General features: G+C 35.0%; 1 protein-coding gene across 1 annotated transcript in view; it reads right to left on the minus strand.

Moving 5' to 3' along the window:
- Positions 1–14,839: 14,839 nt before the first annotated feature.
- The window catches only part of LOC101891341 (phospholipid-transporting ATPase IF), a 38,658-nt gene continuing 29,252 nt past the window's right edge, over positions 14,840–24,245 (minus strand). The window contains exons 5-11 of the mRNA XM_059122190.1: positions 22,835–23,796; positions 22,088–22,775; positions 21,807–21,945; positions 21,238–21,740; positions 18,134–18,947; positions 15,480–15,806; positions 14,840–15,416 (exon numbers count right to left, since the gene is read on the minus strand). Coding sequence (XP_058978173.1) covers positions 15,194–15,416; positions 15,480–15,806; positions 18,134–18,947; positions 21,238–21,740; positions 21,807–21,945; positions 22,088–22,775; positions 22,835–23,796 — 3,656 coding nt within the window. The 3' untranslated portion in view covers positions 14,840–15,193. The remainder of the gene's footprint in view (positions 15,417–15,479; positions 15,807–18,133; positions 18,948–21,237; positions 21,741–21,806; positions 21,946–22,087; positions 22,776–22,834; positions 23,797–24,245) is intronic.

The raw sequence follows: 24,245 nt of genomic DNA on the forward strand, positions 1-24,245 counted from the left end.
ACATCTCATTAATTAAAACAAAAAATTAATAATAGTTATATTGAAAATTGGTTTTTTGCTCAAAATAATCTTGAAATATTTCACAATCAGTACTAATCTCAACTATAAATTTAATAGATTTATCTTAAATAGTTTTCTTCAGTATTAAAGTAAAAAAAAAATTATATATATATTAATAATTGTTGTTAATATAATTTTTTCAATAAGAAAATGAAAAAAATGGTTATTAATTTGGTGTTTTATTATTCTTCATAACTATGCATTGGAATTTTTATGAAAATTTGTACTTGAAGGCAACATGAAGGTTTGGGAAATTCGCAACCTGAGTACAAAAATATACCGAGTATTTACTTCCTATGGCATGCTCATTTTAAATAAGGGCTAAGTCTGGAATTATTCTTGCCTATAAAGTCATTTGTGTTCAACCCCGTTTCATTTTTAAATCTTATATTCTGGGCTTTAATTGAGGAGTTTAACTTTGAAATATTTTTTCCGATTCGATTCCTATGAAAATGCATAATTTGTGTTCTGTTTTTGTGATAAATTTATTTTAAAATACAATAAATTGTTCTCTTGTTTACTACCTTGTTTACTAGAAAAAAATCGCTTGATTTGTGTTTTTCCTAATTAAATTTGTGATAATCGGTCCAAATTTAGATTCAGCTCACATATATATCTTCGACCAATTTTAATTTTATTGTCCGTCATACGAAATAATTCAACCTTCTCATAGACATGTGTCATCCGATTTAATATTTAAGTCTCTCGTAGCTGTATTATGCACTCCACAAAAATTATATTTCGTATGAGATATAAAATAAAATTTTGAAATACCTCTGCCAAATTTCATGGAGATAGGTTCAGATGTGGGTATAGCTCCCATATATATCTTCATCCCATTTGACATTTATTGTGAGCCATATGTATAATTTACATTTAGCCTGGAAGATGAATGAATTGAATATGGTAGAAATCTGTACATTGAATCTGCAGCTTCCAAAATATATGAGGTAGGAGGCACAAATGTCTTGGTGAAATTTAGTGGGAATCGAATCGGAGTATAGTTGTTTCTTTCGATTTCACTTCACATAAATTCCGATATACACGATTACGTGTAGCTCTGCTAAATATAGAGTATCATTACAAACTCTAAGTACCGAAGTTATAAACTCTAAGTCCGAATTTTGAACAATTCTGCTTGAAACTGTGCCTGAATATCGGAAGGGGCTGTGCGAAAACGTGGACTGACATTTCCCATTTACGAACTTAGCATGCCTATTGATAAATATGTTCGAAAGACAGCGTGATTATAACAGACTGACGGACATTGCTAAATCGATTTTAAGCTGATCAAGAATATATATCTACTTTGTTAGGACTATCATGAGGACATTGAGGAGTTACAAACAGACTTACAAAGATATTATATCCTCTATAGTAGGTATAAACAAGTTAAAAAAGTTCGGCGAAGCCGAAAAAAAATTCCTGTGAATAATGTCCCTAAAATCATCATAATAACGAATATAGGAAGATATTGTTATATGGGGGCTATAGGAAGATCTGGACCTGTATAAGCATCTGGACCTGTCACAGGCTGTAGTGCCCGTTACGAAGTGCAAAAACGAAATTTGAAACAATTCCGTTGAAAAATGTCGCTGAAACCAGTAAAATAGAGAATAAAGCGAGGTATTGTTATATGGGGGCTATGCGAAGTCCTGGACCTGCATAGACAATTTTCTGTCACAGGCTGAAGTACCTATAAGGAACTTCAAAAGCGAAATTTGAAACAATTCCGGTGAAAAATGTTTTTTAAATCATCGAAATGCCGGATATTTTGGGAGGTACCATTATATGGGGGTTGTAGAAAGACGTGGAGCTGCAAAGCCAATTTTCCGTCACAGAATGTAGTACCCATTACAAACTATCATTACAAAGTTTCTAGTTTCTACATGCTTCAATTCGTTCGGAAGCTAGAGGGATCTCAACAACCAAACAGACATACGGACGGTCATCGAAATCATAGAATTTTATGCTGATCAAGAATGTATATACTTTGTGTGGTCTAAAATGTATATTTCGAGGTGTTACAGACGGAATGACAAACTTAATATACCCTCCCTACTATGGAGGAGGTTATTACAAAAGGATTTCCTTACGGTCGTCAAGTGGATCGAAAACATGTTTATAATTAAAATATATTTTTAATTAACAAATAGGATGATTTTGTCTATCCCCTATTAGGTATATCTTCATATTTAAAGTGGACTAAAAACAGCGACAGCGAAATATGTTCTATGTTGGTTATTTTATTTGGGTATGTGATATAAACTAAAGCGCCATCTATTGGAACCGGGATGGTAAATCCAATGAAACTTTCTAACTGGTTTGGTACTTAGATAACTACAAATGTTTATCTTTTAATGATATTGAGATTTGGCTTACCTTGAGTTATTTTACAACAGCTAATCCTTGCTCCGGCGATAGATGCTTGTCCCTGCTACTGATTTCAAATGTTTTACACCAGTGTTCAAGTCAAAGAGTTCAATTGGTACAATGTTGATAAAGCTGTAGTTTATTCACGAACCGACTTAGTAAAGTTTTAATTTTTTTCTTACGAATTAATCGTCACGTATATTTTCCAATATCGACCAACTTCACTATATTTTAAACCCGAACCGAGAAACTATGGCTTTTCGACGATTCACTTCTTTTATTGGAATTGGTTTTTCATGTAGCAATGAATTTAGTATTTTGTCTTTAATAACGCAAAAGAAACTCACCTAATTCATAAACCCAACGAAAAAGCTTGCAATTTGGCGACTTTAATTTAGAGCCAATTCTTGCGTTCTGTTTTTCACATTTTATCACATTTCACAGGTCATCTGATTCACAAACCATATTAACGAATACTGTAACGAAATTTCATTGAAAAGCTCACTTTAGTTACAAGGCAAATACGAAATAAAGACTTCAACAATTTTTTTCAACGAAGTCTCAACATCATAAAAACACCAAGATGTTCATAAACATATATACCCGATCGAACCGCACAGTAATGAATAAATTACGACGCATTTTTCTCATTTTATCCAGTTTATTTTATAATGGCAACGATAAGCTCATCTTATTCACAAACCTTACAAGCAATATGTTTTTAAGCCCGAATGCCATAACGAAATCCAATTGGAAAAGCTCAATTGAATCAAAAAAAAAACTCGCGAAATCGTAACAACACTAAAAGACCGAAACGTTCTTTAACATTATGTACCCGAATGAAACACACACACGCGCACACACATACCGACGCATCAACAAAAATGCACTCATCTATTGTTGACAGGTTTTAGCAGAAGCTTTCGTTTTTTTTTTTTTTTTCTAAGACACCAACGCGTTTAAGCAACTTGCTTGAAAGGCCAATGAGACAAATCACGAATTCGTTGATATTAAACAAACAAAATCCAACTTGAATACCGTTTTTTGGAAACATATAAATTTAGATTCATAGTAATTCGTTACATTCTTCTGTTTTCTTATTCCACGTTTTTTTTTTTTTAATTGTTAACTCTTTACTATTTCCTTTACATTTTATCCATTTCCCGAAAACACAACCGTTCAAAGCTAAGCGCGCCGAAAAACTGAATTGTTGCAGCGTCTTTATGTCTGCTCTACTCCTTAAACTTCTTAAAGATGAGTTGGAGGGAGACAACCGTATAAATCTTCTCTCTCACAGTGATTTTCTCATGTGAGAGTATTGCTATAAACGACCCCAACATACCAAAAATACAATACAGCTTGAGAATAATATTATAAAAATAGTTTATCATAAGAATTTTTCAACAATGCTTGAGAAACACTTTTTTGCACAAACTTTTCTCAAATCTGTCCTTTGTTGACAAATTTGTTTTGATTTTTTTTTGTGAAAATTGTCAACAAAAAATTATTTTCTTTGGTTAAAATTAAAATCACGCGAATTTAGGACCCATTTCCGGACGAAACTCTAAGGTAAAGATGAATAATAAATCTGGGAATCTGTAGTATAAATTATTTCAATCTCATTTCAGAATGGAGGCGTCAAAAAGTTGCAGGATTTCAACAGAAGTGAAGAATAAGTGGAGGAGATACAGAAGCTCAAATAAGGGGAAAGAAAGCATCTAGGTATCAAGGCAACAGGATGCAGTGACAGCTGGGATGGCAATCAATGAATGAAATGTGTAAAATAATTAAAAAATGAATAAATAAATATTTTTTACCATTGAAAAAATAAGCTTTATAAAATATTACTTTCGTAAGCTTATTCTGCAATTACAAGAATAAGCTTATGAATAAGGGTTCCTTTTCGATTATTCTATAATTGTTAAACAAACATTTCTCAATACATTCTCAAGATTTTCTCAAGCTTTAGGCTTACGTTTGTAAGCTTATTAAAATATTATTCTCAAGTCAATTTGGTATGTTGGGACGATATTCATTTTAACACAAACACAGGCACACACAAATATATTGTGAAATATAAAATTTAAGAGCTTTTGACAATTTTTTCTTTGTTTTTTTAGATTTTTTTTGTTTATTTTTATTTGCATGTTTTGTTTATTAATTCGTTACACATACGCCTGCTTATTTTATGCCGTTTTGCCAATGATCCAAGTTTTATAAACACTTTTCCAATTAGAATTTACACTACCCGAGGAAACACGTCCGTCCATTTTAAAGTTCGCCGATTAACTGAGTGTGAGTGTTGTTTCAGACATTTTGGTGTAGCTCAGCAAAAAAAAAGAGGAAGTCATGGGAGTAAATGAAAAAAACATATGTTAATGTTCTCCTTGTGGGGGAAATGAGAACAACAACTTTGTTGTTCTAGGAGTGATGTCAATTTAGCGATTTTCTATCAATGAAGGAATCTGAATGACATTTTGAATATATTTTCAATATATTTTTGCTGTCAAAATACAGTGTTTTTATTAAAAGTTAATCATTAATATATCAGTTTGGATAAAAATATACGTTTACAACGTGAAAATTTGAAGTTTGAGATACATTTGTTAGGGCATTTTATTATTTTGATCGATTCCTTTTAAAAATGCTTTTGGCAGCAAAGACAGATCAAACTTAGTGTTTGAGTTCGTCTCCTGTGTGAAATTATAAAGTAGACCTTGGGTAAAACCAAGTTTGAATATAATCAATCATTAACGGTGTTTTTATACTCCACGTCACTTTGTGATATAACATGTGAAAGGAGATGCGATAGGTCTATAGTACTTTTTAGTAATCAGCATAGAAACACATTCTGAGTCAATTTATCTATGTTCGTATGTTCATGCATTTTTTGAGGAAATTACAGGTAGCATTTATTTCCCAATTCAGACAAACTATTAAAATAGTTAGCAATCATCCCATACACACAAACCCTTGCCGGATTTCACATTTTGCATATCTGGTCAAATAAAATACATTTTGGTATATTCGAACGAATACAGTCTTCGATTTTTAACCGCTCATAAAATTTCGAAAAATAAATAAACTCTTTATTTGAATTAATAATATGGTCCATATAATTCAATGTTTTTGATTATTTCCTAAATTATTACAATTTTGGCATAGTCTTTTCAACATGGCATTGTCTTTTAAACGTTTTTCTATTATTCAATTCTATTTGCAACATACAAATAGGGAAACATATACAGGGTGAGATAAAAAAAACTGCAACAAAGTCAAACGCCATAATTTTTACATTTTTCTTTTAATTTTATTGAATGAAAGCAAAAAATGTCGGATAATGCATCGAATTTTTGAATAAGTTTAGATTTGTCCGAATTGGTCTCCTTTGGCACGAATTGTGACCTACAAACGGCCAATGAAACCGTCACACGCTGCCCGAATATTGCTCTGCGGTAATTTGGCCGAATTGGTCTCCTTTGGCACGAATTGTGACCTTCAAACGGCCAATGAAACCGTCACACGCTGTCCGAATATTGCTCTGCGGTATTTTGGCCCATTTCCGGATTGGTATCCGGAGATTTTTGTGTCCATTGTGCGCTGGAAATGAAGCCAGGGAACTCATTTTGTAACCATTCTTGGGTGGCGCGTGCTGAGTGCGATGCTGTTGAGTCCTGCTGAAATGTCCAAGGTCTGAGGCCAAAATGTTTGCGTGGCCAAGGCTTTAATACACCCTCCAGAATATTTTTGCGATAATATTTGGCATTTATTCTGATGCCACGGTCGATTAATACGAGCGGAGAGCGACCATCGCCTGTTACCATCAACATGGCAATAAGAGGCAAATCGGGCGAATATATATATGGGAGCTATATATATATCCTTGGACAAAACAAACGTTTTGTGGAAAGTTTAATCTTGATCGGAAAATAAATGCGACCGGTACTTTATTTTAAAAATACGTGGATTGACGAACGGAAGGACATATATAAATCGACTCAGAATATGATTTTATGCAGATCATCAAAAGGAACTATTGGTCTAACCCGCTTCCTTAGACATAATACCCTGAGCACTGTATGGGATAGGACATAAACACAAATAAATTCTACCAATCTTGAATTTGTCAACTTTGAAAATTTGTCCTTCCAACATATCTCTGTAACATTCATATGAATTGCTGTATTTAAATTTTGTGGTGAAAAAGGTCGAAGGCGTACATTGGTTACTTTGTAGGCCTGTAATTACCCAACTATTTTTTTCTGACAGATATGTTGATAATTGGAAAAAAAATTTCACACCTGCAATATTTTTTTAAAATATGTACTAAATTCCTATGCCTTTCGACATATTATTGGTATTTCCCCATAAACACCGCAAAATATTAAACGGAGAACCCATTCTTAATAAATTTAATTTTGTTATTTACGCACAAAATGTTCAGATTAAGAATAAATGACAAGATATTGGCAGCACTTAAATATTTGTTGCTGTATTTTGTTAGTTGACAACACTAATTCCATTGTGGGAAGAGAGTAAAAGAGATCACCATAGTCTGTCTGATTGATCGAAAGAATTGTTTGCAGAAACATACATTTCCCCTGGAAATGGCATGATTGCCATGTTTTGCAATAAACATACCAATATGTTTGGTGGAAAAGTTTGTGAAAGTGGCAAAATAGATTGTATGACAAAATGACGTATTAGAAATGCGAACAGTAAAACCGATTAACAACATGGTGCAATAAAACAAGGTAGAATACAACTGTCACTGAAATACATATTTATACCCTCCACCTTAGTATGGAGTATATATTATGTTTGTAATTCCGTTTGTTACACGTACATCAGTACAAAATTCTCTGTCGATTTACCGATGTCCGTCCATCTGAAATCACTCTAGCTTCCCAACGAAATTAACTTCTTGGATAAAATTTTACTCAATGTTTTGCAAGACTTTTGGTAGGTCCACTTCTTTGTATGAGCCCCAATAAAGGCAATTCCCTATATTCGGTATTTTTATGATTTTAGCAGTATTTTTCAATGGAGTTTTTTAATATTGAAAATTCCGTCCAATCGGTGGAGGGTATTCAAATTGCGCCCGGCCGAAATTACTGTATTTTTGTTTTTTTTTTTTTTTTTGCCTGATTCAGTTGCAACAAAAATTCACATTTTCGTTGATATTGACAAACAAATTTATAATTTTCGGGATAAAACAATATTGTCCTTCTACCTTGGATTTAATTTTATGGAATAACCCTACGTTCCATTTATGTTTTGTAGATCTCCCCCAATATAAGAATTTTGTAAACAAAATCGTAATATATGCAAAACCAAACACTACTTGAAGTAACAAGCCTCCAGTGCAGAGTTGTACTTTTTTTAGTTTCTTTGAAGTCAAGCCTTTTTTTACAATTTCACATTTTATTCGAACTTTTACATTTTAGACTTTTGAGGTTATTTATATAGCTGCCAATATTTCTTAATTTTATAATTAGTATATTTTGTGAATTATGTATATGACTTAGTCAATAATGATGGCGAAGAAAAATGAAGACAATTAAATAAGCAGATTGGTTCGGTCGGCACGAACTTTTATTACCCTCCACCATATGGAAGGAACTTCAAAAATAAAAAAATTTCTTAAAAATTCTGCTACGATTTCTAAAAAAAACGAATATCAGGTGTTACAGTTGTATTCCGCTATATCAAAACGTGGACATCTAGAGTCTATTATCTTCCAGAGAAAGTGGTACCTAAAGTGTAGCTAAAATCCTTAAAATACCTAATCTTGGGAGGTGTATGGGGGCTATACGAAGATCTGAACCTGTATGAGTAATTTTCTGTCATAGGGGGTAGCATCCATTACGAACTCCAAATTTGAAACGGTGAAAAGAGTGACATAAATCATCAAAATACCGAATATCTGGAGGGGCAGTTATATGGGTGCTAAAAATGTAGACCTCTATATCTAATAATCTGTCAACTATGGTTGAAGACCTGGACCTGCATATGCAATTTTTCGTCATAGGATGATTCCGATGAATAATGTCACGAAAAATACGGGAAATACTGAACATCTCGGGGAAGCGTTATATGGGTGCTATACTAAAACGTATACCTATATAGACAATTCTATTTCAGTGGGTAAAATGCTTAGAAGGAACTCCTTGTGTGGATTTTAAGCCAATTCCATTGGAAAATGTGTCTAAAATCATCAAAATACCGAAAATCGGGGCACCAATGTATGGGGCTATACGACATCATGGACCTACATAGACAATTCTCTATCAGGGGGTAAAGTACTCACAGAGAACTTCTTGTGTGGAATTTTAGATAGTTCTATTGAAAAATGTGGCTTAAATCACCAAAATACCGAATATTGGCAGTTACAGTTATATGGGGGATATACGGACCTATACAGACAATTCTCTCGCACAGAGAACTCCTTGTGTACAATTTCAGATAATTCCATTAAAAAATGTGGTCAAAATCATCAAAATACCGAATATCGGGGGTACCGTTATATGGGGGCTATACGATTTCGTGGAATAATATAGCCCATCTTCAAACTTGACCTGCCTGCAGACAAAGGACAGATCGGTGCAAAATTTTAGGTTCCTAGCTTTATTCGTTTTGACTCTAGCGTGTTTACAACAAACGGATGGGTGGGGCTAAATCGTCTTAGAATTTTACACTGCTCAAGAATATATATACAGGGTGAGATAAAAAACTGCAAAAAAGTCAAACGCCATAATTTTTTTTTTTTTTTTTAATGAAAGCAAAATATATCGGAAATAGCATCAAATTTTAGAATACGTTTAGATTTGTTGGAATTGGTCACCTTTGGCACGAATTATGGCCTTCAAACGGCCGTCACACGCTGCCCGCAGAATTTTGGTCCATTCCCGGCAAAGAGTTTGCTCTTTAATATTTGCCGAATGGAATATTGCAATATTTTCAGCTCACGAGCCATTTTTCGGCCACTGAGACGCGGGTTTCGATCAAGTCTCTTCTTTACAGAAAAGAGACACGAAAGATTTATTCACATCGAAATGCTGGAGTGCTCTAACGATAGCCACTTGTGGTTTTCCAGCCAAATATAAAGAAATCACACAATTACGCTTGAATTCCATCACGAATAACATTTTTTCTGGCAAATTCTCACCAAAATGCTTTTGTACGGTTGTAAACAATATAATGAGCTGTCACCGAAATAATTTTAACAGCTGTCGGACGAGTGTCTTAGAAATGACAGCAATCTGAAGTTGGTTAAATTTGTTCATCTCACCCTGTAAATTTATTATTTCGATGAATTACAAATGGAATGACGAACTTAATATACCCTCCATACTATGTATGGTGGAAGATATAAAAACAAAATAATATTTGCTGCAGGATATAAAAAGTCTACATTTTGGATATGAATAAATTGTGGAATACAGCAAACCAATAAACATAAGCATTTAATTTTAATTAAATATGGCCATTTCAAAACATGCCAAAATCGATACGAGTGGATTTTTTTAACTAAACATCTGTATTATAATCCCATTTATTTAAATAAAATTAATCTGGCAACTCCGAGTAAAAATCCCAAATATCATCAAAAATCTTGTAGGAGTCCATAGTACATCAGTTGTCTCTTTCTTTCGAACTTCCATGAAGATGTAATCATTCATCTTCCTTTAGTCTTCCGGCAGCTTTTATAACGAACGGGTGTTATCAAGAGTGAAATTGTGTTCAAAATATATATTAAAAGCATAATAATAATTCAAATGTCAATATATTTTGCGGAAAAATAAGAAAATAATCGAAAAAAAAATCATAATTGAAGCTAAAATGTGTCTACATTTTGTATGGTTATGAGTGTGTGTGTGCGTGAAGTCTAAGATCTTCGTAACGAAATGAGCGTGTCCGGTTTGCAACATCAATCGATTGTGGAAAGAAATACGTGTGCGTGTGTGTCGAAAAAAGCTTTCATAAAAAATATAAAAATTTGTGTGGAATGTATGAAGAGGAAATGTCTACAAAATTCCCTCCAGTTTATAGGTAAGATAGCTTTTCAACTTTATTATTTCCACAAATCTGATGTAGAGAATTAAGGGTTTATGTATAGGGTTTGGTGAATATAAATGTTATTAACTTGTGGTGGATTATAAATAGCCAATACCAAAGCCTAATGCCAAAATTGTGCACATTTTGAAAGTGTTTTGTTAGCATTTTACAATAGATGGCGCTACTCCCGTGTACTGTTTGTATGATATACGAAATTTTTGTTTAAGCGTATGTAAATCTCTGTATGTTATAGACGATCTTTGTACATATTTAAATGTTCATTAAAAATTTACAAAATTATTTAAATTGCATATCTTACGTTAGAACTTGTCAAGTCGGAATTGTTCTAAACTTATTCAATTTAAAAAAGAATAAATAAATCTCTATATCTATAAAAGAGGAACATGTTTGTTTGTAATTTATAGACTCGAACACCGCTGCACCCATTTTCCTGCAAATTTCCAAGTATACGACAACATCGCCTGAAAGTAACACAGGCTATATACATTTTTGAAATTCCACATGGAACTGGAGATATAGCCTCAGAATCGTAGGTACCTCTCAAAAATTAAGATTTTTTATGCACATATCTATTGATTGGCTATAGAAGCAATGTGTATACGAAGATGTGGACCTGTATGAGTAATTTTGACCGTATTTTGACGATTTTAAACACACTTTTCACCAGAATTATTTCAAACTTGGAGTTAGCAATGGGTGCTGCTTCCTGTGATAGAGAATAGCCCAAAACAAATTTACGTGTTCGTGTAGTTCCCATATAGTGGTACCTCCCACATATTTCTTTCAGAATTATTTCAAACTTGGTATTTGGAGTTCATAATGGACACCAATTTCTCTGGCTGTAAATGTCCACGTTTGAGTATAGCCTCATATAACTTTAATACCTGATATTCGGAATATTTTAAATAATATATGTATTTTGGAGGGAGCCTTTTTACTTGTTGGTGTTCAAAATTGACTAGAAATATAGATCCACGTTTTGGTATGCAGGATATAACGGTTCCACCGGTTTTAATTATTTTTGGAATTTTGGCCATATTGAGGCCCAAATTGTGGCATTGACCCAAATAAAAGTACATTCCGATATTTGGTATTTTTATGATTTAAGCAACATTTTGCAGGGGAATTTGGTATTTGATATTCGCAATAGCTTCCTCGTCCCATCTGATATTTGGTATTTTGATTTTTATAGCCATATTTAGCATTTGTATTCGCTACTCAATACCGAATTGTCTATATAGGTCCAAGTTTTCGAATATCCCTTATATAAGACACCTCCTGATATTCTTTTGATATTAAACATTTTTTTCAAAAAAAAAAATCCAAATTCGATGTCGCAAATTCCTAATAACAAAAAAAACATCATCTCGTTGCTTATTGGACTTCGGCACTTATAGTTATATTTTCATCGGCAATCAGGTTTCATTATCGATCAATAATTTGATATTTCCCACTTATAAAGCTAATTCCTGTTTTATGTTAAAATTGAAGATTTAAGCCATCTCAATATACTGCAGTTTTGTAATTAGCTCAAGTGTTTTAAATTTCGTATGTGGAGATATTAATGGTTACTACAGCCTATGACAAAAAATGACATATGCAGCCCCACGTTTTCGTATAGCCCTCATCTGTATTTTATTGATATTAGCGACATTATTCACCGGAGTTGTTTCGAATTTCGTATTTGAAGATCTTATGATCTTACAGCCTATGACAAAAAATGTACATAATTTTATAATAAAACGTGTATTAAATATACGTCAATCCGTTTGCAGCATCTACAAATTTTTGTCGGACTCCCCATAAAATAGAATTACATATACATTATCCAAATTTTCTGTTAAAATCATGATAGAGCTCACACTGACAGCTCCACATTTATCACCGCAAATCCTGATTTCTTGTATTTAAGAGGTTTTTGCTAAACTCAGTCCTTATTTTACATTTCAGGTTCTCTGAGGGTTGTGCAATTCCTCGCAGAAAATATTCAATAAAGGTTCATTATTGGTATAGTTATCATGTAGAAGTACCTGCTGGTTTTCGGTATTTGAAAGTTTTTGACCCCAATTTCATAGCAAATCAGCTAGAATTTTATATTTTTAAGTTTTAAGTGGGTTGTTCAACTCCTCTCAAAAAAAAAAAAACATTGTAGGTCCATATTTCGATTTGGCTGAATTATACAGGGTGAGGAAAAAAACTGCAACAAAGTCCAACGCCATATTTTTTACATTTTTTCAATTTTATTGTTTGAAAGCAACAAATATCGGAAATATTACCAAATTTTAGAATAAGTTTAGATTTGTTCGAATTGGTAACTTTTGGCACGAATTATTGTCTACAAACGGTCAATGAAACGATCACACGCCGCCGGAATGTTGCTCTGCGGTATCTTGCCCCATTCCCGGCGAAGCGCTTGCTTGAGGTGATCGAAACTTTGGTATTTCTTAGTGCCAACCCTGCTTTTCAAAATACTCCAGACACAATAGTGCAACGGATTGGTATCCGGATATTTTGGTGGCCATTGTGCGTTGGAAAGGAAGCGAGGAATCTCATTTTGTAACCATTCTTGGGTGGCGCGTGCTGAGTGCGATGGTTCTTGTTGGAATTTCCAAAGTCTGCGGCCAAAATGTTTGCATTGCCAGTATATTTTCACGTTAATATTCGGCATTTATTCTGATGCCACGGTCGATTAATACGAGCGGGGAGCGACCATCGGCTGTTATGGCGGCCCACACCATCACCATGGCCGGCGCTTGAGTTCTGGTGGCCAACCGAAGGTGCACATTTTTAGCTGACATCTTTGGCAAGTAAACACGATCATTTTGTTTGCTTACAAACTGCTGGACAACGAATGTTTACTTATCGGGGAAAACCAAATTCGGCAATTCACCACTTTTGGCCAAGCGAAGCTACTCTTTACCTCTTTTGAGTCTATTATCTTTCTGTTGCGGTGTAAGTTCTTGCACTTCTTGGAATTTCAATGGCTTTACCCCGAGCTCATTTTTCAATATTTGACGAATGGATATGTGTGGATATGCGATATTTTCAGCTCACGAGCCATTTTTTGGTCACTTCGACGCGGGTTTCGACCAAGTCGCAACTTTTGAACCATTTCTGCTGATGTTGCTGTTTTCTTCCGTCCACTTTCTTGACGTCGGGCGAGGCTACCAGTATCACGGTAACCAGCGATGGTACGAGACACAAAACATTTATTCACATTTAAATGCTGGAGTGCTCTAACGATAGCCACTTTTGGCTTTCCAGCCAAATATAAATAAATCACACTATCACGCTTGAATTCCATTACGAATAACTTTTTTCTGGAAAATTCTTACCAAAATGCTTTTGTACGCTTGTAAACAATATGATGAGCTGTTACTGGAATAATTTTAACAGCTGTCGGACGAGTGGAAACAGTCTGAAATTGGTTACAGTTTTTTTTTCATCTCACTCTGTATAGTGAAATTTTGTGTAGAATATTTCATCTTTTGATAGCTTCCTGCTAAAATGAAATTTTATGTTACCTTCGTGCGTCAATTCGGAAAAAACTCGAGGAAAAAATGATAAAAAAAAAATTTTTTTGAATAAAATTTTCGACAGAAATATTTTCCTATTTTTATTTGCAATATTACCTAAAATGGCCATAACGCGTTAAATGTTGACTTTAGAGCGTTTTTAGCTATTGTTTGTAATCTCTTTTTTAAGTGTGAATTAAGCAATAAAAAAATGGCCATAACTCCTTAAATGTTGAGTTTTCAGCATTTTTAGCTATTATTTGTGATCACTAATTAATCAATATTTTAAAATGGTCATAACTCATAAATAACGCCCGAATTAATATATTTTAGGGGTTATAGCCATATTTTCAACTGATTTTACCATAAATTTCTTTTGCTTCAAGGGATACAACCCTTTTTATTAAAAGTATCATCCTAATATATTTAAAACTTTTTATAACCATACAGCTCGATATCCTGTATTTTGAAAGTTATAACCCAAATTTATGCTCAGAGACTACTACTTTGGCAAATCTTTATAAGTGTAGGTCTGCTTCGGCCCCTCTATTCTACTAATTTCGTTTGCAGTTTTTAATGAAATTCCCTCAAATATTGAATCTTGGTTATGCTATTTTTAAAAATACCCTTTTTCCTATGATGGAGGATTTCGGCTCGGCCAAACGTATTGCCTTTGTTAAATACAAAAATAATTATTTAATTTATTTAAATCTCTCAAGATTATGTTTAGCTATTAAATCACAGTTTCGTGTTTAGTATTCAAGTATTTAAATCAATACTGAAATGTATTTTTATTTTTATTGTTTTTCAATAATATTTAAATTATTTACATATTTCACTTTTACTGGTATTGTTGCTTATTTGTGTCATGGTATAAAATAAATAATAGCTTAACATTACAACTTATAAACTATTTTTGGCACTGGACAATATTGTTAAAACAATTCAATTTAAACTTATAATTTACAATGCTTACAACAACAAAAAAATAGTCGTCTTAAGAAACAAAGTTTTAAACATAAATAACAAAAAATAAAAATTCAATACTTTTTAAGATTTTCTTAAGCAGTTAAAGTTCATTGGATTTCCGGGGGGAAATCGGGGAAGGGACTAAATAACTTTAACTGTCGTTCGCAAGTGATCCTGGGGCGGGGGCTGTAATGGAACTATAAATGCGTTGATTGGACTTTATTGCGATTCATTTGCAGTAAACGCAAACGTTCTTTGCCCGGGAAGAAACTACGTTGAGGTAAATTCAAGCCTCGTTTGGCCATGCGGAATGTGAAGTCAGGCAGTAGACAGGCCACCGTCGTCAGCAGGGTGAACAGCCATACGGGTATGGAGCTGAGCAGTTTGTTGTAGGCCCAATAGATGTCTGTGTCATATTGGCTGAAAGAGAAAATGTTTTTTTTTAGATTTTTATTTTTTACATATATTTAATTAAACACTTACAAATTAATCACATTGTATATGACGGTGGTTATCATAAAGGCCAGTATGGAACCAATTATTGTGACAATATACCAATAGCTTAGATATTTCGATTCTAGCCATAATTTCAAATTGCCCACAATCACCACCAGTTGTATGAGCAATGTTCCGAAACATGAGAACTCTGCCGTTTGTCCCACATTTAAGATGACATCATTCGTGGAGAATATGAAGAAGGCAAAATAGAAACAGATCAGGGAATGATAGACAGCATACAGGGTCCAGGCCAAGAAGAAGGGCCAATGTAATTGTTTATTGCCGGTGTTTTTCTTATACAGCTCAGGTTCCCTGGAAGAGATGAGGAGATTGTTAATAAAAAGAAATATAAAACAAGAAAAAAATAAGGAATTTGGAACATTAAAAAAAAAATAATAATAATAATAATAATAATAATAATAATAATAATAATAATAATAATAATTATAAACCAGTAAGGAAAAGTCAAAAGATGGGCGGGCCGACTATATGGTACCCTACACCACTATGCATATTTAGTAGAGCTCCCAAAACAAAATAATTTATTTGAAGTAGATCATACCATCTATCAACATTTGACTTTAGAGCAGCTATAATTTGGTTTCAGAGGGAACTAATATGTGGGAGGCATATCCAATTCTGAATCGATTTTCACTAATTTTGACGGAGATATTTTTATTTTTTATACCGAATAACATTGCTATAGATTGCATGAGATGACTTCGAAAAGGATTATATTATCGGAGTATATATCGGAGTAGAGTTCCACAAAATGGATACGTGCGTCTCGAAATTCACTCCATTTGAGCTAATTATTTGCACAATAAACCTAAAATCGGATTAAGGATATATATGGGAGCTATATCGAAATCTTAGCCGTTCTCGATAAAATTTGGCGAAGCAATTTCCGAGCTCTATAAGATATCTTTTACCAAAAATCATTTTTTTCGAAAGCACATTACAAATCGGATGAAACATATATATGGGAGCTACAGCTATATCTAACCCGATTTTTTTAAATTTGATGTACTTGCTTCTATACTGGATTCGGTCGGATGTACCAAAATTCGGGCCATTTGGACTGATTTAGGCTATTTGGGGCACAATTAACCCGAAATCAGTTGAAGATATATCTGGGAGCTATATCTAAATTTTAAGCGATCTTTATAAAATTTGGCAGATTTTTACGCATGTGAGAGACTTAAATACCAAATCGGATGAAAAACATATATGGGAGCTATAGCTATATCTGAATCAATTTTCACCAAATTTGATGTACTTACTTCTAGACTAAATTCGGTCGGATGTACCAAAATTCAGGACTTTTTGACAGATATTGGCCATTTGGTGCACAATTAAACCGACATCGGTTTAAGATATATATGGGAGCTATATCCAAGTTTGAACCGATCTTAATAAAATTTGACAGAAGTGTTTCTGAGCTCTATCTGATATCTGGTACCAAATATGATTGTTCTGGAGGGCATATTACGAATGTGAGGGACTTAAACACCAAATCGGATGAAATATATATAAGGGAGCTATGGATATATCAGAAGCGATTTTCTCCAAATTTGATGTACTTGCTTCTAGATTGAATTCGGTCGGATGTGCTAAGATCCAGGTCAATTGGGATGATATTGGCCATTTAGTGGACAATTAACCCGAAATCGGTTGAAATACATATATATGCGAGCAATATCCTAATCTGATCCAATTCTCACAAATTTTAATAGGGTCCGTCCATGGACGGACCAAACAAATGTTGTTTGGCAAATTTCATCTCAATCGGATAATAAATGCGACCTGCATTTTGTTCATAAGCATACATGGACAGACGGACTGACATGCATAAATCGTCACAGAAAGTGATTCTTAGAAGATCCTCAAAAGTAACTATGGGTCTATCCCGCTTTCTTCTCCACGTTACAAACATATGCACAAAGGCATAAGACCCTTACCACTAAGTGGTGTAGGGTATACATATAAAATCCGTTAAAAATTCTGTTAAAATCTTAAAAATACCAAATATAGGGAGATACCGATATATGGGGGCTATTCGAAGACCTCCATAGACAGTTTTCTGTCACAGGCTGTAGTATCTATTAGGAACATCAAATACGAACAAAATACGAAATACGCTGAAATCATCAAAATACCGAATATCGGGGGTACCGTTATATGGGCACTATACGAAGAAGTGGACCTACATGGCTCATTTCCTGTCTTAGGATGTTGTATCCATTACGAACTTCAAATACCAAATTGAAACAATTCCGGTGAATAATGTTGCAAAAATCATTAAAATACCGAATATAGGGAGATACAGTTCTTTGGGGGCTATACCTAAACGTGGACTCATATAGCCAATTTCAATACCAAAAGTACTGCAGACATAATGTACATTTGAGTAAATTTTACCAACCTACTTCAATTCGTTTGGAAGCTAGAAAGATTTTCACGGACGGACGGACCTTATTAGACGTAGAATTTTATGCTGATCAAGAATATATATACTTTGTGGGGTCTAAAATGTATATTTCGAGGTGTTACAAACTTAACATACCCTCCATACTATGGTGGAGGGTATAGAAATGGTCATAATTTGTTCTAAGAAATATTTCCACCCTCCCACTTACCTCATCAATGTCTCCTCTGTGTAGGGCTTCTCCGTTAGCGATATAAAGAAGATCGGCAGCGATGTATATATCACATTGTATAGCGTCAGGAATAATGAATCGTATACCGATGACGATGAAAATAGTGTATGGAATTGGAATAGGAACATAATACCCATAAAGAAGATATTCTTGTAGAAAAAGTACAGCACCAGCAAAGACAGACGCGTCGTATGATAATGACCATGCACCAGCAGTAGACGTTTCAGCATATTAAATTTGGCAAATGCAAAATCTGCACATCGCGCCGCCTGGCGACCCTCCTTACCCATAATACCAATACCAACATGGGCCTCCTGAATCATACTAACATCATTGGCCCCATCGCCTATAGCAGCGGTATTGAAATTTTCCTTCGCCGTCTTGATAAGGGACACAACTTCACTCTTTTGCAGCGGACTAAGACGACAACACAATACGGCCGTACACTTGATGGCCACATCTCGGAATTCATTTGGCGTTTCGCTGAGGGCCACTGTCAAACTTTTACCATCGATTAGCAGAGCACATTGACGACCCATGCCAAAGAGAATTTCCCGATCCAGAGCATTTAAATGCAACAGCATATCCTCTTTGCGCGAACAATCGATGATGAAATATTTGAAAGCATTTTGTGGGATGTGACCACAGGAAAGGGCAATATTTAAAGCGGTCTCCACTTTGTCTCCCGTCAGGACCCAAATTTTAATGCCAGCACTTTGCAGGGATATTAAAGTGTCGGCCACATCGTCTTGCAGGGCATCTTCAACGGCGGTGGCGCCCAATAGATCCAAATCTGAAAGAGATGCAGTTTATAATTTACGTTTTACGCGAATATATAAAAGTAGTGAAATAGCTGACTAACTGAGAATCCAAGTCCAGACGAAAGACAAATTTAGATATAGCTCTCACATAAATATACCTTCGCTCGAAAACGCTCAACTAAAATCTTGAAATTTTCCACGAGGGTCAGTCTGGTTGTGTAGGCGTGTGATAAGGCTGGAATTCTGGAAATTCGTACAAAACGGGTACGACAAGTACTAATATTTGTTATATGAAGGTGTTTTTCAAAATATGTACTAAGTGTGTAAACTGTACTAAATGATACTAAATTTCGAACACTTTGGTTTAGGATGAACGGATGAAGCTAGAATTGCGAATTTTCTTATTGGGAATCCCAGGTTGTGCCAGGTTTTGTTAAATAGGTGGTTTTGGAAATATGGACATAAAGTGGTTTGGAAATGGTTCCTATTTTTGTAAGATAAGTAGAAATTGGTACTAAATTTGGTATTGGGTGAATGAAAAGGGCTAAAATCGTAAAATTTGATGTTGAGTTCTCTGTTGGTATCTGGAAATGAAATATGAAGCGGGTTTTGCAAATGTGTAACATAATTGAACGAAAAGAACTCAATATCAACTTCGAGATTCCAGCCCAATTCCTTCACCTAATACCAAATTTTCTGTAATTGTACTTTTCGGTACATACATATTGCCAAAACCACTTCCATAGCTCAATCCAAATGCCAACAGAGACCTCAGTATTAAATATAAGAATTTCATCCCAACCCCTTCACTCAATGCCAAATTTAGTACCATTCCGGAGTTCAGCCCCATTCCTTTATCCAATACCTTATTTGGTACCATTTAGAACATTTTCGTACAAATATAGGACGAATTTCCGAAACCATCGCCAAATCTCAAACACAGATACCATCAGTAATCTAAATATCAAATTTCAGACTTCTATTTCTATCCCTTCACCCAATTGCAAATATAGTACAATTAGGTACTTTCCGTGCTATTATAGTACACATTTCCGAAACCACCTCCATATGTCCCGGCTACACGTGAACAGCGACGCTAATACTAAATTTCAAGCACTATTTATTCACCCAATACCAAATTGTACCAAATATAGTAATTTTTAGTACTTTTCGTACACTTGTAGTACACATTTCCAAAACCACTTTTTTTAGAAATCTACCACCAAAAGGGACCCCAATACAAAATTTCAAAATTCCAGCTTCAACCGTTCACTCTAAACAACCGTTCACAGTTCGCACATTTGGTACACATTTCCAAAACTAGCTTCAATTTTACTTTCTGACTTTGGTTCTCATACCAAATTTTAAAATTTTTGCTCCATCCGTTCATATGTATCCAAATGGTACAATTTTAGAAGTTTAGTACCATTTTAGAACTTTTAGTAACCTTAAACATTGAGTTTCCAAAAAACTTTGGTACATTTATCCATTACTCTATTAGTGACTCTCATTCCAAATTTCGGAATTCTAGCTCGTTCCGTTTGTCCAACACAAAAAGTATTTAGCTTTTAGCACTTTTCGAATTTTCAAAAAAAGCCAGCCTTATCACACTTCAATTAAAACTGACCCTCGTGCAAAATTTCAAGATTCTAACTTCAGCCGTTTCATAAACTCCAGATTCTCACTCCTTCAGTCTCGTTGCTCTACTTCTTTCCTTATGTAACATTCTAAGCTCAATAGTTCTGTTTTTGAAGTGATTAATTACTTTCTCTCACTTGTATTTATGAAAACTTTTCCCTTTGTTGTTTACATGTGTATGTGCTTGTGGAAATGGTTGTAATTTCGTTGAAATATTATAAAACATTCCTGATGTGAATTCTTTCATGCATATATGAGGAGCTATAAATACGAGTGAGTAAGGGGCCAGTGAGTCAGTTTAGAATTTTAAAGCTACTGGACGCGGTTGTCATTTCGTTTGAATATTATAAAACATCATTAATGAGAATTCTTCCACGCATAGACGAGGAACTATAAATACGAGCGAGTATGTGCCTAGTGATGCAGTTCAGTATGTATCGCGACTTGTAAAAATCGATTAGTAAAGAGGTAAAGTAAAGCTGTGTGCCAGGTAAAGTACAGAGCTCTGTAGGCTAAGTAGATTGTGAAGTAAATCCTATTGCAAATTATAATAACGCTTTGTAAGACTCGTAATATAGACGGATCCTCTCGCATATCGGCATAAAACAGAATCTACGCGGATTTCCAATTTCATAACAATATTTTTCAGAAAATCGTCATTCATATTGAAATTCCATTACTTACTATTTTCAATTTTCGAATAGCATTTCTCGCTCAACTCCTTGCGATTCTCCAAAGAACTATTGGCCTCATTTAGCTCTTCGATAAATTGGTTATATTCCTCATCATCAATTCGCCGGCGGGCAATTGCCAATGTTCTCAAACCCAATCGCGCGAAATCACTTATATGAGCATCAGTCTTGGTTACCATATCGGCCGATTGATTATTGCACAGAGGGAAAACATAGCTCTCAGCACCCTTGGTATAGATCCATTTGACATTATTCTCATCTTTAATAATGACACTCATTCGTTTACGATCCGAGGTGAATTCCAGGACATGCAAACGATCAAAGTTCATTTCATTGACTTTGCCCACGCTAAAGGGGCGACTGTAGTCCATATGGGGTGGTACAACACGTATTTTCAGGATTTCATCATCATCACCCAAATAAACTAGACCCAAATGGGCACAGGCCTCAACGAGGGCCTTCTCATCGGGACTGGAGGCCTGATAATCTAGGGTGCTGAAAAATATTGTTTATTAACAATTTTGAATAATTTTGAAAATCTGATAAGAATTGGGAACTCACTGCACAACTTGTTCTATTTCATTCTTCCGCCTTTGTGACTCTGCTCTAATCAGAATTGTGGGTTGACGTTGGAAATTAGGGGCTGCATACGATTCACGGGATGCTGTACTGGGTGTACGATAAACAACACCAGGAGATACTGAAAAAATATATAAATTTAAATTCCATTGTTGAAACGAAATTCGCAAATTCTCGAACTTCGAAATCTCATCCTTTGGTACGATTTCGTATCCTTAAAATCTAGAAAAGTTTAAAAAGAGAAGTGTCCTTTGAAACCCTACCTGGTTGTGTTATATACGCCTCCGGTGCTCCGTATGATTGTGAACGCCTGTGACCAAGACCACCACCAATTGCCTTAGCACCGGGCCCAGCACCATTACCAACACCACCATATTCGGGCAGATCCATTTCTGAGGTAGAACGTTTAAATTGCATTGACAATGGACGTCCCGTTGGAATGGTTTGTAGCGATGTTGGAAACATAACTGGCCTCTCGCCCACACCCACGCCATTGACCATTTCAAAACCCTGGGGTGGCACCGACATTGGATGTACCCTGGTGTGTGTGGCCCGGGCAAAATTTGGACTACGCTTAACAATGTGTGGCCGTTTGCGTCTCTCAACCTTTTCGCCATCATCCAGTAAGGGGTTGACATCAGATGTGGTCTGAGGGTTAATTGGTGTAGATATCACTGCTGCTGCTGGGGCACCATTGGGATCTGTGGACAGTGAGGTCTCCATTGCATTTACATCACTTTGTTGACTAGAATTGTGACTTTCTTCGGTAATGTCAGATATGGAATATTTGTTGGCCAGGGAAGGGGCTATGGGGGCCGTAGGGGTTTTTGTTTCACTTTCCAGGGGTTTGGATTTCTCCGTTTCCTCTGAGGAACCATTGCTGTTCATGTCACCAGCCACCTGTACGGTGTGACAAATGGCCAGGGCCTGGAAGAAGTTTTTCTGATCTTTCTGAAAATAAATTTGAGATTAAAATAGGGTTTTCCGATTTCCCAAGACCTAAAACTTACATTAAATTTATTAATATCAATCTGATATGATGAATTCTCCTCCTGCAGCCGGGTCTTTTTGTAGATAAATTTCCTTCCCGCTATCGAACACTGTTGAAAGATCATTTCGTTTTTCGTCAAAGTACCCGTTTTATCCGAAAACAGAATATTAATTTGACCCAATTCTTCATTTAAATTTGAGGTATTCACAATGCACGGCTGATCGGTATTCTCATCATACAGCTGGGTATCCCATTCCATGAAGAGGCCACCCAAAACCCGATGCATTTCAATGGTGACATACAACGAAATGGGTATCAAATAATTGAAGAGGATCAAAAATGATAGATAATCCTGCAGAAACTGCTTTACACTATAGCTATCGGCTGGCGGACCCAAATATGCCAGTTTGGGTATGACAAACATTTCCTCATAACGTTTCAGGAAATACAAGACGGTAACAATCACAATCAAGGCAATTAAAATGAAGATCAAAAAGCGATTGATATACATTTCACTAGAGGCAGATTTGTTGCGGGTCAGACGGGAGTTCAGCTGCAGTTTGGTGGTCATACCCGTGTATACGGCACAGCCAATAACACATTCTGTATTTTTCACGCGGGAACCACGTAACAGCACATTTTCAGCCGTCAAGGGTAGCACTTTGCCCTCAGGGCCAGCCAATTCTATTTTACCATTAAAACTATATAAATCAGTCTTGGGGCTTTCACACTCAATAACACCAAGTTTATGTAGCTGATCCACATCTACCATGGGCAGATCACGCGGCACCATGAGCGTTTTCAAATTTGATTCTCCATCCAAATTGGCGGTGGTTATAAAACATTTGCCATGTGGATCTGAGGAACGTATCAGCACCAGATCACAGGGTACATCACAGTCGCGCTCAACCACCACCAGGTCACCTGGTTCTACATACTGGGACTCTATGTGTTGTTCAATGCCGTCTCGTATCACCGTTACTGGAAAATAGAAATAAAGGGAATATTAGAACCAAATTTTTATCGGGGATAGTTTACACATAATATTAGAGTCATATGTAAAGTGTTTAGCTTATATTTTGCATTATTTATGGCATACTTTTGGGCGCTTAACTCTATATATTATGTATTATCCAATATAATATATTTATATTATGACAATATTATTAATTAATTTTTAGTGTGCCACAAAATTCAATATTTTTTAATGATTATTGGAAAAACACAGTAAAATATGAATGTAGAGCCAAAAATAGAAGGCACGGATATCGGCGTTCTGAAAGCTAACATCGCAAACTAACCTAAATTGAAGGAGAAATTTCTCCCCTTTTTCATTTTTTTTAAATTTTCGGAGTAAGATTCCTTGGAATCTTAGGGAGGATTATTACGAGGATGCGAGGATAAATTTGGTTGAAAATGTTGACTCTGAA

This window comes from Musca domestica, unplaced genomic scaffold (assembly GCF_030504385.1).
Source record: "Musca domestica strain aabys unplaced genomic scaffold, Musca_domestica.polishedcontigs.V.1.1 2, whole genome shotgun sequence".
Lineage (NCBI taxonomy): Eukaryota > Metazoa > Arthropoda > Insecta > Diptera > Muscidae > Musca > Musca domestica.